We start from the raw sequence: 18,245 nt of genomic DNA on the forward strand, positions 1-18,245 counted from the left end.
AAAGCTTAATGTCAATGCACCTCTACTCTGAAGAGTAATTAACGTAACCATTTTTACTAACATCCTCTCTGCTGGTAAAAATCGGCACCTATTTCTTGTATTTCTCCATGTGCTGGACTTGAAAGCTTCCTCTCCATAGACACATTTTTTGACTCCATCTAGTGGCACAGACTCGCTGTTGCTCCACTCTTGACTGTCTGACTGCAGATTTAAGAACAACGTCAAACGTCGCGAGGCAGTAAAGGTTTGATGTAGCTCTCTTCACTGAGCACATTCTGCGTCTTCACTTCTTGCCCACAGGACATTTAACCGCAGCCACACCTGCTGTGAAAAAAGTCGGACTGCTTTGGAGCGCTTTTTAAGTTAATACAGTTTTAATGGTGTTGACTTTGGCCTGGTTTTAATTAATGACTCGGCTAGAGCTGTGGGAGGAGTCCAAGAGCCCGATGATGTGCGTAGTGACTTTTAAGCAGGACAGTGTCAAGCAGGAAAGCAAAAAGAAACCATGTTTAGTGTTCACCACACAAACTGTCACAACGCAGGTGGGACAGGAACACATTACAAAGTAGGTTTTCCACAGTAACTGTATTGCAAAAGTAAACAAGGCGGACAATCATATCATTCAACAACAATATGTTTGTTCCTCGGAGTTGAATTTGCCATTTCTCCATGTCTTAGAAAAGTGAGCTATGATCTCCAACAGAATCGTCTAAATACAGAAAAATATATTTCAGGTCAAAAAGGATTGTAAATACTTGGTAGTACTGTGAAGAACAGTAAGGGAAGACAGCTACAACAGGTATCATTCACTGTCCTGGCACAGTGGATGCATTTAATAGGTCGGACATACAAAAATAAACCACAACAAAGCAACACACGTATTGTACAAAATAAAAACCTGAAAAGAGTGTTTGATCAGAGCGTTTCGGAGACGAAAGCAGAGCGCACTGAGACCATGTCGAAAATGTCCTGACCAAAATAACGTGGAAAAAAACACAACCCGAGGTGTGATGGAGGTGTGGACGCGGCTGCTTCGAACCATAATATCAACAATAGTAATGATAATCATGTCACATTGGAAATGGTTGGAGACAGGGTGTAGATAAAAAAGTTTGCCAACGTGGGTTCTAGTGTGTCAAATGTCCGTGGCGCCCCCCAAATACACAAACGCCTAAAAAAGAAAGCAACAAAAAGTAAAGGGTAAATTCACAACTTGATGAAATATTCAAAACCAAAAGAAAACAAAAACTCTTTAGAATTGTACAAGTATAAAAAAGCTACAAACATTAATAAATTACATCACTGACACATAAACACTTCACAAGGTGCTAGTAAAATAACTCCAAAACCCTTCAGGATACTAGAACTCGAACAAGAGGCTGGTCATAGAAACTTTAAGTGTTGCTTTTTTTAATCCTTTTATGTAATTTTCCCTCAAAGCTTCGTCTCTCGTTCAGACAGAATCACAATACAATTAGCTTTGTGTATGTAAGGCCATATGACAATAAAATGTATCGTGTCTTCGATTGTTTTCCAGGCAACACCTTTACGTCTAATGACAACATAATACTAATAATAATAAAAGTGAACCTCTGTTATTAAAAAAAAATACAAATAAAAATTAGGACTATAGTGTATATCCATATATATACTTTTATTCATTTATTCTTATTAGCAAAACCGGTAAAAATGCTGAATGAAGCCTTAAGGGGAAAGGATACAAAAAGTAGTAATTTAAAAGGCTATGTACAAGCTACATTCTATATACTGTGATGTGTGAAGCTATAAAAATGCAGAGATGCGCCTATGTTGTCGGTGCTGCCTGGGAAAGCAAAAGAAGAGAGAAAGTATCCCCATGTAACCGCAGACGTGACGTGGATGAGGCTTATCATCAGCGCCGTGTAGTGTCAGTAATCCTATGGCCGGTCCTCCTCCGTCTGACTGCGTTCGCTTTGACAAACATCTGGACGGCGCTGCCCGCGATTCGCTTTTTGTGCTTTATAGTCGCTCCTCATTTGCGATCCACGGCTCGGCACAAACGAACAAAGGTTCCCGCCGACAGAGACGCACGCGCGCTAATCGATTCTGATCAAACACGAGGACGTTGGGAAAGGAGGAGGTGAATTTTCCCAGTTCAATCAAGCGTGGCAATGATAAGCCGCATCCAGTTAGTAGGAAATAACCCCCCACCCTCAAAAACAAACAAACAAACCAACAAACAAACAAAAAAAAACCCTGACCCAAGCGCACATGCAACTGAATACATGCAAGGGATACTTTCACAAATCTTGGAATGACTGCAATGTAATTCTACTTCATGTTTTAGCAACCCCTGATAAACTCACAGCTGTAGTAAAATGAGACATGTTCTCTTAAAAAATATTTATAGTAGGTTCTGTACACTTTTAATATCTGAAAGTTATAAAGTATAAGTAGAGGCAAAAACCTATTTGACTGATGTTCTTCTTAGAAATTCAAAAATGCATGATTTTCTTCTTCTCCCATCTCGTTTCAGTCTTTTATCTCTTTTCCACGTCGTTGGCTTTAATCGGTGAACGGGGGGCTGAGGTTGGGATGGGACCCAGCTCGTGAATTCCCAGTCCTACGACAGTCCGCTGCATGCTACAGAAGGAGCTTTCCATTTCGATGGATCTTTAAAATCTTTCCAAGTCTCTGTTTGGCTGTTGCCATGCCTTTCTTTAGCCGCTTAGCTGCAGGAAAGACAAGAAAAGACAAGAGGTAAGATGCTGAGCCAGCTTACAACATTTTGTTTCCAAAAATGTAACAAAGTAATACATCCTGACATGTTCGCACCAATATTTGCTAGCTTAGTGGCCTTTATGCTGGAACATGTTCATTGGCCTAATAGCACAAACATGTTTAACATACTCATACCCAACAGGAGCCCCACAGGGCAACAACAGCACCTCAGGCGCTTTATATTGTAAGGTAGACCCTACAATAATACATACAACAATCATATGACCCCCTATGAGCAAGCACTTTGGCGACAGTGGGAAGGAAAAACTCCCTTTTAACAGGAAGATAGTGATTTTTCATCAACACTGTCTGAACATGTTGTTCCAGACTTTTGCGTGTGTCCAACAGACAGTGGAAAGACTTACGCTCACCGCATACTTTGTTAGGAATGTCCGGTCCAGCTACGAAAGACAAATATCTAATTACACAGTCACATGTCACCACATGACCTTTTGAAGTTCAGTCCAAATAGAAAGGGGAAAGAAAGGTGATTTAAGTGCCTCTGAATGGACTGGTCTGAGAAACTGCTGACCTACTGGGATTTCCCCTCACAAGCATACAACCATCACTAACACAGAATGGCTCAAAACAGAGAAACTATCCAGTTGGTGGCAGTTCTCTGGGTGAAAATGCAATTCAGTTCAATCTCATTTAAATAGCGCCAGATCACAAGCACAATCGCTTCCAGACGCTTTATATTTGACGGTAAAGACCCTACAATTATACTGATAATAATGCCTTGTTAAGGGCAGAGGTCAGAATGGCCAGACTGCTCTGAGCGGACAGGACAGCAGCAGCGACTCAAATAACCCCTCACTACAGGAAAGGCAAGCAGAAGAGCATCTCTGAACCCACGCCATGTCAAACCTTGAAACAGATGGTTACAGCAGCAAAAGACCATGTGTGGGTTAGTAATGGAGTCAATCACTAATGTCATGTTTGTATTATTGATTGATTGATCATACTTTATTCATCCCGAGGAAAATTGGGTTAAGGCTGCCAGCCGTGCCAGCGCCAACGTTTATATTAAACATTATAACCGTTAAACAGTGGCTGTAGCTCAGGAGGTAAAGAGGTCATCGCTGACTTTACCTCTGGGTGCTGCAGTCTGCATACCAACTATACTTGACAACATACTGACCCCAAGCTGTTCTCTGACGCTTGTTAGACACAAAGCGTAGCACACAGTGCCTGCATGAATGAGACTAGTTTTACTGAGTGCTCAGGTAGAAAAGTGCTATATAAGCATTTGCATTTGTAATATTACTACTTTGCTAGTAACATTAGGCAGCATGCAAACTCAGATCATGCAGCTCGCTGCTGCGTTAAGTGTTTGCCTAATCAAGCCAAACTTGGCTGAATGGGATAACTACAGTAAACAACAAGTGGGATTTGCAGCAGTGGGACTGTTTGTGCTTTGGCATCTTTCTTCTGGCTAATTTTAGTTAATGCCAGTGCGCCTGCTATTCTGACAAAATGGGCACTTTTAAAAGTTAATGCCAAATTATAGCATGTTGTGTTGTGGCCAGCAGAGGGGAACAAGACAGATCGTTTAAAATTCTGTTAAATAACATGTCTAAATGTCATTTCAATACTGGCGGGAAGAACCACATGCAAATGTAAATTAAAAAGCAATGCATTAACGAGACGCTACCTAAAAGGATCCCTAGAAAACCTTTAAGTGAGACGCATTTCCTGGAGGAGGGAGTCACTCCCACTAAGTATCCATCATTGGCAGTTCACAACAGTTCACACAACTGTCTCTCATTACAATAGGTTGCACTTTGCATGCTCAAAGAGCAGCGGCCGCCAAACCAAACTGTTATTTGCTAATTATTATTGATTACTAGTCCGGATGAAGCTTTAGAAATTGTAAAAAAAAAAAAAATCCTGGAAAGAACTTTCATTTGGCAAGATGGAAAACATTCTTTTCCCTGAAAAACTGCTCAATTTAAAAGCCATTAGATATTCATTCATTACTGCTCCATTACTGAAAAGCTGCTACAAGAATCTCTGTGTAAAGAAGGCGAGTGATTCAAATTTATTCACGGGAAGTGAAATCTCAATCCCACAGATTACTAAAGCTTTAAAGACTTTACACGCAGCATTTGAAATTTTCTAACGAACAAATAGCCGTGCCTGTGCTTAAAGGGGACCTATCATGCTTTTCCTTTTTTCCTCTCTCGGAAACACACTGTTACATTGGCGTTAAATCGCTCATAACATACACTGCAATGGTTTAAAGGGAAATATATTTAGAAGTCATCACTGTGAGGCACAAAGTTCTGTCTGTTTCTGCAGGACCAACAACCAGTGACAGTTGCTCTGAGGATGACGGGACCATCCGTTGTGTATTTTCTTCTGCACACTCCACACTCTGTACACGTGCTCACCTTTGGCGTCTGCTGAGCCCACACGGTCACCCTTCGCCATGCCGCTGCTGTTGGTGCTTGTGGAGTTGGTGCTGTTGGGAGAGGACATGGACGGCCGTCTCTGGCTGAGGAAGACCCCGGGCGCCATGGGCTGCGGCCCTCCCGGTGACTTGACCGTTCCAGTGTTGAACTCGTGGTCTGTCAGGCTGCCGTCCTGGGAGTCCAGATTGTGCTCCGGCGAGCTACTGTCCTGAGAGATTTTCGGGGGCTCCTCTATTACTAGCGCCTTCTTTTTGGTGCTTTTCTTCTTCTTCTTGGTTTTTTGTTGTTCCTCCTTTTGACACATCATTTTTTGTTTGAGCAAAATGATCAGAAATATCTACAGTTGTGTAAGAATACAGTGTAAGTAATTTACCTGGTGGGAAAGCTTTGCTGCAGCCGCAGCCAGGCCTGTTTCTATGGACGCCACCCGGGCTCCATCTCTGGCTGGCCGCTCGTGTCGGGGAACTGATGGTCCTACGCGGGCTGCCAGGACATCCATATTGGGGTTTAGAACATATTTCTTTCATAAAACTCTGAAGCCAAGATGCTTCTTAAACAATGCCAGTGTTCACCTGTGGGGCTGTACGGAGTGTCGTCGCTGCTTTTCCGTTTCTTTGATCTCGATTTGAACACAGGATTATCCTCTTCGGACTCCAGCGAGGGGTAAACTAAAATCGAAACGTGGAACAGATTACTCACATGTCATGCATGTTAGCTCATTGCTGAGAAGTTGCAAAGAAAAGCTGCAATTACTTCAGTTTTCTGTAAAACGGAGGAGGTGGCAGCATGCGGTGCAGCTGCAAAGCAGCTGTTGACTGTCGGTTCACAGTGCAGCCATTCCAATCTAGACCTTTTAATATCTGATAATTGGATGATCAAGATAAAAAATGACCTGTTTATAAAAGCAGAGCAGAGTGCCAGTCTGCGGGAGAAGCTTCGGGATTTCAGAGCGAGAATGTTCGTGCTAAGAACAACTAATTGGACCAATTAGAAGTTCAAAAAGCTTGTAAAATAACCGTTTGGAACGCGTGTTAATCGCTTATTAACAAGCTAGGAGGCTCCAAACAGCTGTGTTTGGATGGGCTTCACAGGGAAAGCATTTTGCAGGAAAAAAAGATAAACTGGAGCAAAAAAAACCCAAAGAGACGCACGAAAAGTAAACATAAGCCCGTGTCACGTACACGTAATGAAAAGCTCCAGGCCAAATTGAGAAATTAAGCTCCACAAGCAGATACATAAGGGGCCAATTTGTTTTTAAAGCACCTGTTAGCAGCAGTGAGGATCAGACATGGCAGATACATTATTTTCTCATTCATGCGCTTGGAAAATGACACCAGACTGAACTCACAGAGCTCCGATCAGCTGCACTGTTTTTAGTTTTTGAATAAATCAGCCCTCCTGCACATTCAACTTTATTGATGTAGAAAACAAAACGAAACAAAAAAGCGCAATAAAATAATAGTGAACCACTAAAAGCACTGCAATTTAAAAAAATATATAAAAATAATAATGTAACAAAAATGTGTTTTAAGGTCCTTTAAGACCCAAATAAATATAAATGATAAAATATAAAGACATTGCAACTACTGTGTTTTAGATTTATGCATTTAGAAACAGCAAAACGTGAGAAATCTCAGTGAGGGAGTCTTTTCATTTTTAGTTTTTCCAACAAATCCTACAAAATATGATTCAAGATGATTGAGGGTTGCACTCTTAAAACTGTTCGACTGGTTTTGATGCCACGGACACGTCCTAAAATTGGCAGATTGGGTCCAACAAAGAGCACCTTGTAGAGGCAGAGCTCCTTAATAGTAAAAAAGTTCAAAAAAATGCATCTTCAAATAGCTGAACAATTTCAGAAAAATGTTCCTGAATGCAAAGCCTTTGACGATGGCATCGTGCGTCATCAGAAGAGTCGGATAATGTGAAGAAATCAGTGCTGATATCTGGGATCTTCAGGCTCTCGGGGAGCTTTGCAGTCTATGACTCTGTGGTGGCTTCTGCTATCTTTTATGGTGTGGTCTGCTGGGGCGGCAGCATCTCTGCTGGGGACAGGAAGAGACTGAACAGGCTGATCCGAAGGGCCAGCTCTGTTCTAGGATGCCCTCTGGACCCAGTGGAGGTGGTGAGTGACAGGAGAACGGCGGCTAAGCTGTCATCCCTGTTGGACAACGTCTCCCACCCCATGCAGCAGACTGTGACAGCACTGAGCAGCTCCTTCAGTGGGAGACTGCGGCACCCACGGTGTGGGACGGAGAGATTTCGCAGGTCTTTCCTCCCCACTGCTGTCAGACTCCACAACAAAGACTTTAACTGATCAAACACACACATCCATACATGTGCAATAACACTAAGTGCAATAATCCTTTCTGGCATCGTTGTATTTTTACTCAGTTGTATATAGTATTTGTATTTGTATTCTATTTTTATCTTATTGTATATTTATTTTATTTTATTCTACTGTATATAGTATTTTATTTTATTCTATTCTGTACAGTTGTGTACTGTATTTATTCTTATTGTATCCTAATTTTTGCCTCATAACTTTTGCACTGTCCACTTCCTGCTGTGACAAAACAAATTTCCCACGTGTGGGACTAATAAAGGTTATCTTATCTTATCTTATCTTATCTTATCTTAAACATGGATGTGATTCTCTCACTGAAACAATTGCACAGGTTACTGTCTGTGGACACAGTCACCGTGCCTTTAGTTACTTTTAGGATCTTCTGATTCTAAATCCTTTGTATCAAAACTAAAGTCTGATTATGTCTGAATATCCGTTTTTCCACTGAGCCAAACAGTTATTCAGTTCAAAGCAATTCTCAGTCTCTTGTGTGGAGCTACTTTTCATGTAATGCTTAAAGACAATTATTGGTGCATTAATATGAAGGCGAACAACAGAACAGTTCCAGTACAAACCTTCATGAAGCTCGTTTTTAAAGCGTGTATTTGTTTACATTTTGCAAACCATCTCTTTGAAGCTAACAGACGCAATGACAACATCCTGATACACATTCCCATTCCTGATCCTGATTACAAGAATGTTTTACCATGATTAAAGTTATCCCACTTCTAATTAGAGAAATCTCTTTACGTCTGCTCTCCAAAGTCATTCATCCTACGCCCTTCAAAGCTGGTGGGTGTAATCGGGTGTAGCGCTGAGTGAGAGGTTGTTTGGATGAGCTGTTTTAATATTTTGGTTAAAAGGTGTTTTCTGTTAGTGACGGCTTCCTGCTCCACTCTGTGTGTAGGGGGAGGAGCACACATAAACATGCATGTTTTTTTGGAGACATTTTTGAGGTTAATGCAATCCCAAGACTCCAGCATATGAAATGTTTCCTAGTTTCATCACTCTGATGGTCTAAGCTTAGAAAGACAGCCATCCAGAAACACACTATCTTTTCAGTTCGTGTTTTTGTCTCATTTTCAGCATTTTCTTGGTTTCCTGTGGTTCTGCCCAGACAATAGGTAGGTGTGACTTATAAATTCATAAAGTACACTGTAGCTGAAAAAAACACATCCTGGGTACAATAGGGCAAAACAGGGAATGCTTTGGAACTTGACCAGCACCAGTATCATGGAAAAATGACACTCGTTACCGCCGTCACCCCACCCTGCCCACGATGACAGGAAAATAAGGAAACAACAACAAGATGGCATTTGTCGCTTACCGTAATCCGAGTCCTTGAAACACGCATCCATGTGATCTTGGTCGTCGTCATAATCTAGACTCTCAATACTGCTGCTCTTCCTGGGTTTCTTTGGCAGACGTTTAGTCGACCGCTTGCTGTTGTTTCCGCCTCCTCCTCTGCCGGCCTTCTTGCCGGCCTGCGAGCTGTGCGAGTTGTTCTTCGACTGGCCGTTGTTTTTGGCCTGGCTGTTGCTCCACGGCTGCTGCAAGCTCTCTGAAGACGACAGGTTGGCCATGGACAGCATGCCCTGAATGGCCTCCTGTGTGCTGGGAGATGCAGGTGGCTGACTGTAAGTATGTCAATAAGAAATACACAACAACACAGCCATTACATGGTGGTCAACACGCTGGCAGAGGTCAAAGAAAGAAAGAAAGAACTGAAGAAGGCTCTGAACCAGATCTGGGTGTAAGCTAGATTACAAACTGTGCCTCAGTGGAACAAAGAGGAAGGAAAACTGTCAAAAACAAATATCCTCTTTAAGACATCGCTCCCAAAATGAATCCACACACCCATTAAGCTATCACCTGCTGAGCTGCCACAAGAAACAAAGCGACTATCACACACCGCTATAATGAAGCTTCAGCCCCTCTTCAAAGCACCAACGATGTGAGAAATTAACATATTTCATCAATGTTTTCTTTCTTTCTTTCATTGCTCATTTGTAGCTTTCAGTGTGGTGGAAATAGACCATCAAGAGCTCGCAAACAGCAAAAGGCAAAGGGAAGAGCCTGGAGCCACGCAGCGTTTGATAGATTAACACGGGATGAAACAAACACTGACTTAACACAAACTGCTGACAGAATCGGTGTAAACTGTTGCTCCAGCCGCTAGCTGATTTTTCAGCTCTGAGCGAAGCTGTAAAATTCAGCTTTTTCATCCAATTACGTCGCCGCTGAGTAGGCCATTTGTTTGTCAGTGCCTCGGTCCATTAAGAAGAGCTAAAATTCATTTACTGAAGGAAAAGGGGGTCCAGCGGGAGCCATTTAGAGATTAATGCTGCGCATGTACTCTAACTCAAATGAGTTTAGAAGTCCAAGTTCTGCTGGTGTTGATGGGAATGCAGCAGAAAATTGACATCGGGTTAGGTTAGTCTACCTGTTGGTGCCGTAGTCGATGCCACCCACTTGCTTGCTGGCCTGCAGCAGGTCCAGAATTCCTGCGGCGCTGCCGCTCTTTTTCTTCACCTTGGAATTGCGACTTTTGACCTCAGGCTTGGCCTCCGTGTCTATGTGCAGCGTCTCTTCATCTGAGGAGTCTGTGCTCTGGTGTTGAAGGAAGTGAACGTACAGGAAAGAGACATGAGAGAGAGAGACTTCAAGTTTCTTTCCTTTTCTGGCAAAAAAAGGAAAATCCATGTTCGCTTTTCTTGTAATGGCTTCTTTACTGCAGTCTCACTGTTTATCATAGGACTGCCGCCAGAAAGTCTCAGTAGGAGGCCCCAGGGCACAAATGAGCCGTCTGCCCCCGTCAGCCCCTTTTTAGTTATTCACTTTAACATAAATGTTTTTAGAACGATGCAAAAACAGGCAATATTGATATTTGATTCTTCTGCTGTCGACTACATTCTCATTTACTAACCTTACCCCACACAAAGACACTCTAAGCAAATGTAGGGCACTTGCAGCCCCTCAGGACTGGACCCCTGGGATATTTGCCCACTTTTTCCATCTGCTGATCCAGTATGGAACTACAACCTCGTTTCGAAGAATAGATTTGTGAATAAAAAAACCCACATTTTAATGTTAATAGTGACAGTTTATCTAACAGCTCTATTTTAATGCCGCCGTGCTTTTTTAAAATTTCAACTTTCTTTGTACAACACTACAGAGATTTAGGACGACACCAGCTGCTTTAGTGTTAAATTATCTTTTGACATCATTTCATGAAATGCCAATAGTTAGTGGGGGACACATGTGGACTGTCACCCAGCCACTTTAGCATCAGGGCTCTTCTTCTGTGGTTCTGTTCTATTGCAGTGTGTACAGTAAGCAGTTTGATACTGTCTTTAAACTTCTTCTTAAAGCCTTGCTGGCTGAGGGCTTTCAGATAGTGATAATCTAACACTGGTTTTCAGTCTTGTCCCTTTGCTACATAGATTATTTTATATTCTCTTAATCAATAATTAATTGCATGAACCACAAAAAGAAGCCTTAAATCAAATGTCCTCCTCATCGTGATGAACCTCTTCATATCTTCTATTTTACCAGAAATGTTTAAGCTACTTTCTTTGCACCGTTCTGTCACAGCAGGATTAGTATACACACGTTTCATTTAACAGGTTTTTATACCAAATGCTCCCAGTGGATGGTGTCGTGTCACATGTTGTATGAACCATTACAATATGGAGTCATTATGTTTACCTATATCCAGTGTGATTAAATAAAAATGTTCCTAATTAATCACATTAGAGCTAAAATGTTCTTTGTCCTTTTTTCAGTCTTCTGTTTTCTCGTCCCAGCTTCTTTGAAACATGTTGTTAAATTCAAAAATATAATTTTTTCATTAAAAAGACAAAATTCAGTTTTAACATCTATTTATAATCTTTCATTTTAATATGTATTTAAATGAGTGGCATGGCATCACAACAACACAGAATTTGAAATATCCGGGGAAACTGCAGATCAAGGCTGTGATATGGGTTCTAGTGACCTCTCATTAGTAAATTTGGTCTAGGCTTTTTCTTCCTCTTCCTCCATTCATGCCACAGCTCTTTCTCTCATCAGTGTGTGTGGCTCCACAGCACAGGAAGTCTCCGCCTCTGAGTTAAAGGAGCACTGCAGAATTTTTTCACAGTCTGTTTATGTATCACATTAACGTCATAACTGCTTAAGTTTTATGGATAAAACGCCAAAACATTCAATTCTCTGTTAAGTGCAAAAACTTTACATTTATCGAGTGTGCGCGTCTGTCCAAAGTGATTCCACCACACAGGTCGTGTGTATTATTTTTTGGGATTATTAGTATGCTTCATCAGCACATAGAACTTACTGTAGGTGGGCAGTAAAAGTTATTTTACAAATAATAAACAAGTATAAAATTTTTACATTTTGTCATTCTGTTTGAATGTCTCATAAATACTGATGTTCACATGTTAAAGCTTAGTGTAAAATGTCATCAAATATAATAAAACAAAGGCGCAGAACTGGAGCTTACATCTTACTGCAGTTTGCAAAAGGACAACTGTTTATGAGAATCAACCTAAACAAAAATGTAAGCACTAATTTTGCATTGATTATTTTTCTCATTAACGTGGGAGGCTGACGATTTTCAAGCTGGGCCTCAGTGTTCCAACGTTTGGGAATAGCAGATACAGGTGATGTCGTACATACCTTAGTCACCGAGGGTTGAAACTTTGTTTTTTTGGCTGGCTGAATAGGTTCTCTGATGTCTGATAAAACTAGGGAAAAACAAATGTAACAATCAGCACCATAACATCGGAATTAGTAACATTTTAAGACTAGTCTTCCAATAAGACTAACAACTAGGGATGGGTACCGGTATCCGGTGCCATCTGACATAAACGGTAGTAACCAGACTGAAAAGCAGCGCACATTTCGGTGCTTTATTTCGATGCTTTTTTTCCCTGAGATGTCATACACTTTGGATTCTAGCCAATCATTTTACCTTTGCAAGCATAGTAGGCGGGGCCAGGTACGTATGTTCTTTTAGAGCAGATTAAAAATGACCAAGGCAAAGCGGTCAAAAGTCTGGCTGTACTTCACAGCAAAAGATGCAAACTCAGCAGCCTGCAACAAGTGCTTTAAGCTGATACTGTGCAAAGGAGGCAACACCTCGAATCCGATGAAACACCTGGCGACGTATAGCATTTTGTTAAGAGCCGAGAAATGCGCCGTATTTGATAGCTTGCTGCGAGACCTCACACCGAGCACATCGACTGCGGGTGTGGTGCCTGTTATCGGACCCGGAGTTAGCAACATCCCCCAAAAACCCGAAGAGGAGAGTCCTGGCCCCTAGCCCTGCCAGTGTAGCAGAAATGATGAGGATGATGATGCAGCAGCAGCCGTTCTTCTCTGCGTGAGTAGCTTAATGTTGTTCGTGTAATTTACGTTGAGTAGGCTAACCACGTTATTACATTAATGCATGTAAGGTGAACTAGCAAACATCATCATAGCTACATGCGGCTGTCTTCTTGTTTGATGGCAGATACTCCCTTCACCCTGGACAAAAAGGCTAAAATGACCAAAGAAAAAGTGGAAAACAGCTAAACATCAAACCTAAACAATACCCATCCCTACTAACAACAACGCTGTGGTAACTCGTGCTACCACAAGTTAGAGATTTTTAGAGTTAAAGTGGACACTTTTGTTATTCATACTTCGTCTTTAGCTGAACTTCCTTCAGCTACAGTCACAAACGAGCTGTATATACTAACTCGTGACAAAACAGGGCTTGCTCTTCTTTAACAACACATTATGTAAATGCAAGTAATTCGACTTGAATTGCCGAGATTTTCTTTCTTTTTTGTAATTTTACTGAAAATTTAGTCAATCATCTGATAACTATGTCATTAAAAAAGTAGTAATTTTACAGTTAGGTCAGCAATCAAAACAGCAGTGATGCTTTGTGCCGTGTAGGCTGATGTTGTCACAGTTCTTAATCTCTCAAACAAAGCTTTTTTTCCCAGATGTTAAGCAAAAACTGAAATGTCAGAATGGTTGAACAAAAGCCCGGCTTTAACCATTATTTATGTACAAAAATAAACCAAACTGTTTAATGCATCTGTCTTAAAAAATCATTTTACAGAGCTAAAACATGCCCCTAAACATGTTTTTAATTTAGAACAGGAAATACCAGATCAAGAGTATATCAACTTCAAGTCTAACGCTGAGTAAATCTTTGGCACTTTTTGATACATACGCATTGAAGCCGATACTCTGAAAATTGCCCAGTCTAACTTGATAATTTAAACAAACTGAAACACGAACCAAATAAGCCCAAAATACTCACAGGAAAGATCTCTCTTAACAGTGTTCTTTTTCCGTCTGATGGGGAATTCGTCAATCTTCAGCTCGCCTTCATCTGAGACGTACTCATACTCGTCTATCACTGGCTTGGTTTTGTCCTCTTTTAGGTTTTGTAATGATCCAAAAACACTTGAGTTGGTCTGAGGTTTCAGGGTCTTGGAGCTGAAAATGAAACCGCAGGACAATAAGGGAGTGATACGAGGCTCAGCCAGGCGCTCGCAGCGAGAAGTCCTTGAATTAGCTCTAATGGATATGCTGCTGATAGCCACATGGCTCTACAATCACCAAAATACACCACATGAGAAAGCTGGCGTGCTCGTCTCTTCAAAGACCTGAAGTCGAACATTTACGTGGCGATCGCAGCCATTCCATACATACCTCAGCAGTTTCCTGTGAGACATAGTAAAGCTGAATCTGTCTTTATTGCTTGACAGCAGTGTTCTGTCAAATTTGCATTCCTCCTCCATTTTCAGCAGGGAATCGGGTTTACTATTCTGCAACATTCCAAGGAAAATAATGTCAGAGAAGCTAAAAGTAATCAGCGTTATGTTAAAGAACAGAGAGGATGACAGATATCTTGGTGTCGCTATTTCTGGTTCACTGCATTAATGAGAACACTTCATGCCAATTTAAACCGACTCTGTACTTTTATTTCAAAGGAAAGATTAATTGCATATAACTATGTTCCCTCAGTTCTACAGAGCATCTGAGCCTCTCTTAGCTCACTGTTTTGATTCTAGCTGAAGTTTAAAGGAAATGTGGCCTCTGTCTCATGCCTTCATTTTTACACTTCAATGTAAATGTAGCTACCTGGAACTTAAAAAAGTAATCGTATAAATGAAGAAATGATCTAAAACTTGGCACATAAAGATTCTCAGTCCTTGTGTACTTTAGGAAACCTGTTAAACAATCAGAATTTAAAAAAAGAAAAGACGCTGTCATCAACTGTTTCATCAACTCTTAAAATAAACCTTGCTGTTAAAAGAGTGAGCACCTCATGATGTTAAACCCAACAGGTCAAATTTTCTGACCCAATTTTCACTAAACCAAATCCACATAGAGGAATGCAGAACGACTGCCATGAAAGTCCCCACTGATCACACTGTAATTAACTGAAACCCAAGAACATCCATTTTCACATTTTCAAATATTCACTCCTCAGCTGTTTTTGTTTCCTACGCGCTGTAATCTGAAACAGAAATTTCACACTCCCGTGCGACACCGACGAGCTTTATAGACCTAACAGAGAAGCTGCGAGCCTCTGCACAAATGAAGAGTGATCACAAGTGAAGATGTGGTCGTCAGTGACCTTGGTAAAGGTCTAACGGGGTCTCTTCCCCATCTGTAAATGTTTGGCCTGATGTGAACGAGCAGTGGGATGGAGGTCCTTGGAGGGGTTTAATACATTCCACAGCAGTTTGGCATTGTATTTTCCAAGAAACTAAAGCCCTCTAATGTCTTCCGTTCACCAAAATTACACTTTCTTTTTCTCCCTGCTAAAAACTTCCTCCTGTTGTTCTACAATAACGATACAACACGCTTTAAAAGGAGATGGGGGCATATGTAAATACTTAGATGGAATGCACTGGATATGGACATGGCGTAATTCCATTAGGTAAACTCTGGGAGGGCGGACGTTTCTGGAGAAGCCCTGATGAGGTGCAGGCCTCAAATGTGCGACTTGGGCCGCATCATTACTTTGGCTGATTGCTTTGAAGTGAAGTGTTCAAATCATTGTTGGATGGTCCTGCATTTTTTCTATTCAGCTGCTCAACTTGTAACCTTCATAGCTTATTGCCTAAAGAATTTCAAATGCATTGGCTGTTGCAGGCCAAGGCGAAAGTCTTCACCACCATTAGTCTAAAATAACAGCTCCGGTAAACTTACCTTGTACTTCCATTTCGCTTCAGTCTTGTTTTTATTCTGCTCTCTGATATCAAACTTTTCCACATTGTTCTGCTTTGACATTTCCTTCTCAGACATGCTCAGGACATTCTTAACAGCCTGGAAAATGAAAGCAATTACAGAGAAACATAACAGAACGATCAATCGGTGAAAGGCAGAAAGTGGAACTGCAGAAAGAGTTTAACTGAACTGTGTATCACATGTCTAATCTATAAAATCTTAATTCAATGCTTATACATACAATCATTTTCACAGATGTTACACCTCTGCAGTTAAAAAACGATGACCTGGTATATGACCGAGCAACGGCCACCCTTACGTAGACATAGACGCACTTCTTTGATTAAAAAAAGACTGTTTAGCATGTGCACCAGTTAATGCATACTAGCAGGGGAAGCTGTGCAGCCAGTTATATATGCTAACACTTTACAGCTGCCTGCAGGCAGCAGCTGAACACTTCATAGCATAATCAGATACAGAACGGTTGACCTACAATGAAACTAGAAACCATCATTTCTATAAAAAAGTGCTAACATAACTAAATGCTCACCTTAGGCTTTTTTGGCTGGTCCATTTTACTCAAAATGTCCTTTGCATGGGACTCCAGCGCAGCAAAACTGGAGGGTTTAGGAGGTGGTGATGACTCCTTTGCTGACTTTGCTTTCTTCTTTCCTCCTTCCTTGACCTTTGGCACCTTCGGAGGCTTGGGCGTCTTTGAAGGTTTGGGAGGCTTGGGTGGTTTAGGGGGTTTAGGGGGTTTTGAGCTTTTCTTTCTGGACTTCTCTCTGCTGGGTGAGGGGACATGTGCTGGAGACACGGCTTCTTCAGGCTCGGACTGGGTGGACAACGGTTCCTCAACTGGTACCTTAACTGGAGCTTCGCTTTTAATGGCTTTTGTTGTGTTCTGTAAAAGAAATCAAGGTCAACTTTTGACTTTGTAACCTGCCGTTAAACCTTCTGTGAGTTCATTAAACCTAAATTAGGATTTTGATTTTATTATTTAACTTTATCACTGGTGTGATCATTTACAACACTTCAGAATGTAGTCACCTGGTACTGCACTTTATTTTCTACATAAAATTACCTGTCTCAGGGCTAAAACATCGACACAGACACACCTACGGGCAATTTAGAGTGACCAGTTAACCCAGCTCCACTAACTGCATGTCTTTGGACTGTGGGAGGAGAGAGAGAACCCACGCAAACACAGGGAGAAAATGCAAACTCAACACAGAAAGACCCCGGCCTGATGGTGGAATTGAACTCAGAACCTTCTTGCTGTGAGGCAACAGTCCTAAGCACTGTGCTGCCCAAAGCTTACAGCACCTGGGATTCCCAGGCGGTCCAGGTGCTCAGGAAGTGTCATTTGATCAACTTTAAAGTCTATATGTAATGTTCTAATTCATTTCAAAGTTTTATTATTCAGATACTGGATCTATAGATGATGTGTTGCTGACATAGGGATGTTTCATATTCCAACATGTTTTTTAAATGACAATAATTCCATGTTCCTCAATATTTTACTAGATATTAAGAGCAGGTCGTTTGCAGTGTTGTGCTCTGGTTTTCAGTGATGAACTATGTTGGATTGATGCAGGGCAGACTGTGATATCCTTGGTCACTGGTGGGTTTAAAATCTGAGACACTGTAAGAGAAAGATAGGACCCTCAAGTCTAAACTGAAACTTATGAGAGAATTCTAGATAGAACGAAAGTTTTATGAATACCAGAGGAGAAGCTTTTAAAATCCCATCTGTGTGAAGAGTCAGCAAACTCTCTGAATATTCGATGCATAAAGTTTGTGTGTCCTGCTGACCTTTAAAATGAAAGCTAATTTAAATAATGCTTCAAGGTAAATGCAAATATTAGTGTTCAGATGCTTTTTAATATGGCTGCTAAGTAGGAGGACTCACTTGTAGAAGATGTCATTGATTTAAGTGTATCATGTTCTTTAGTAAAAACTGCAGAATTCCAGCTTTATACTGTCAAGAAGTTACAAAGCACCTGTAATGGCAAACGTAACATGAGCTTATATATATGTATAGGAGGATGTAGTTGTCTCTGCTACACCTGAACCTAGGGACCCCCACCTGGCAAATCCTACTTTAACCACTGGGCTAACTGTATGCTCAACTAAGAAATACAAACAAAACATAAAAACGCATTCTTTCTATTCACCATTTGGTTGCAAACACAATGCCACTGTGTGTTGCAAGCTAATCTTTTAGTAACAAGTTATCTGAACAACAGCTATTCATAGCACTAACATGGTATTTAATGCTAGATAAGCTAGCTAACATGTAGCTATCAGCTACATGTTAGCTAACATGTAGCTATCAGCTAAATGTTAGCTGTCGGCTAAATGTTAGCTGCTAAGATTTGGTTTGCTTTTAGTTGCTACCACATGTAACAAAAGAATAATTTTTTGCCAAAAGAAAGTTCCAATTTTAAAAGTAAAAAAAAAATTAGTAAAGTATTTTTTATCAT

General features: G+C 41.0%; 1 protein-coding gene across 2 annotated transcripts in view; it reads right to left on the bottom strand.

Annotated features, from left to right (window-relative positions):
- Positions 1 to 355: 355 nt before the first annotated feature.
- Positions 356 to 18,245, bottom strand: part of phf2 (PHD finger protein 2) — a 40,686-nt gene continuing 22,796 nt past the window's right edge. The window contains exons 12-22 of one of the 2 annotated variants that reach the window (XM_005726709.1): positions 16,310 to 16,663; positions 15,742 to 15,858; positions 14,233 to 14,348; positions 13,838 to 14,016; positions 12,199 to 12,266; positions 9,965 to 10,131; positions 8,849 to 9,135; positions 5,747 to 5,842; positions 5,548 to 5,657; positions 5,154 to 5,466; positions 356 to 2,711 (exon numbers count right to left, since the gene is read on the bottom strand). In XM_005726709.1, coding sequence (XP_005726766.1) covers positions 2,623 to 2,711; positions 5,154 to 5,466; positions 5,548 to 5,657; positions 5,747 to 5,842; positions 8,849 to 9,135; positions 9,965 to 10,131; positions 12,199 to 12,266; positions 13,838 to 14,016; positions 14,233 to 14,348; positions 15,742 to 15,858; positions 16,310 to 16,663 — 1,896 coding nt within the window. In that variant the 3' untranslated portion in view covers positions 356 to 2,622. Of the gene's footprint in view, positions 2,712 to 5,153; positions 5,467 to 5,547; positions 5,658 to 5,746; positions 5,843 to 8,848; positions 9,157 to 9,964; positions 10,132 to 12,198; positions 12,267 to 13,837; positions 14,017 to 14,232; positions 14,349 to 15,741; positions 15,859 to 16,309; positions 16,664 to 18,245 lie in introns of both variants that reach the window. The other variant, XM_005726708.1, reaches the window with a different exon arrangement.

This window comes from Pundamilia nyererei, unplaced genomic scaffold (genome assembly GCF_000239375.1).
Source record: "Pundamilia nyererei isolate P.nyererei 1_Seehausen unplaced genomic scaffold, PunNye1.0 scaffold00021, whole genome shotgun sequence".
NCBI classification, from domain to species: Eukaryota; Metazoa; Chordata; class Actinopteri; order Cichliformes; family Cichlidae; genus Pundamilia; species Pundamilia nyererei.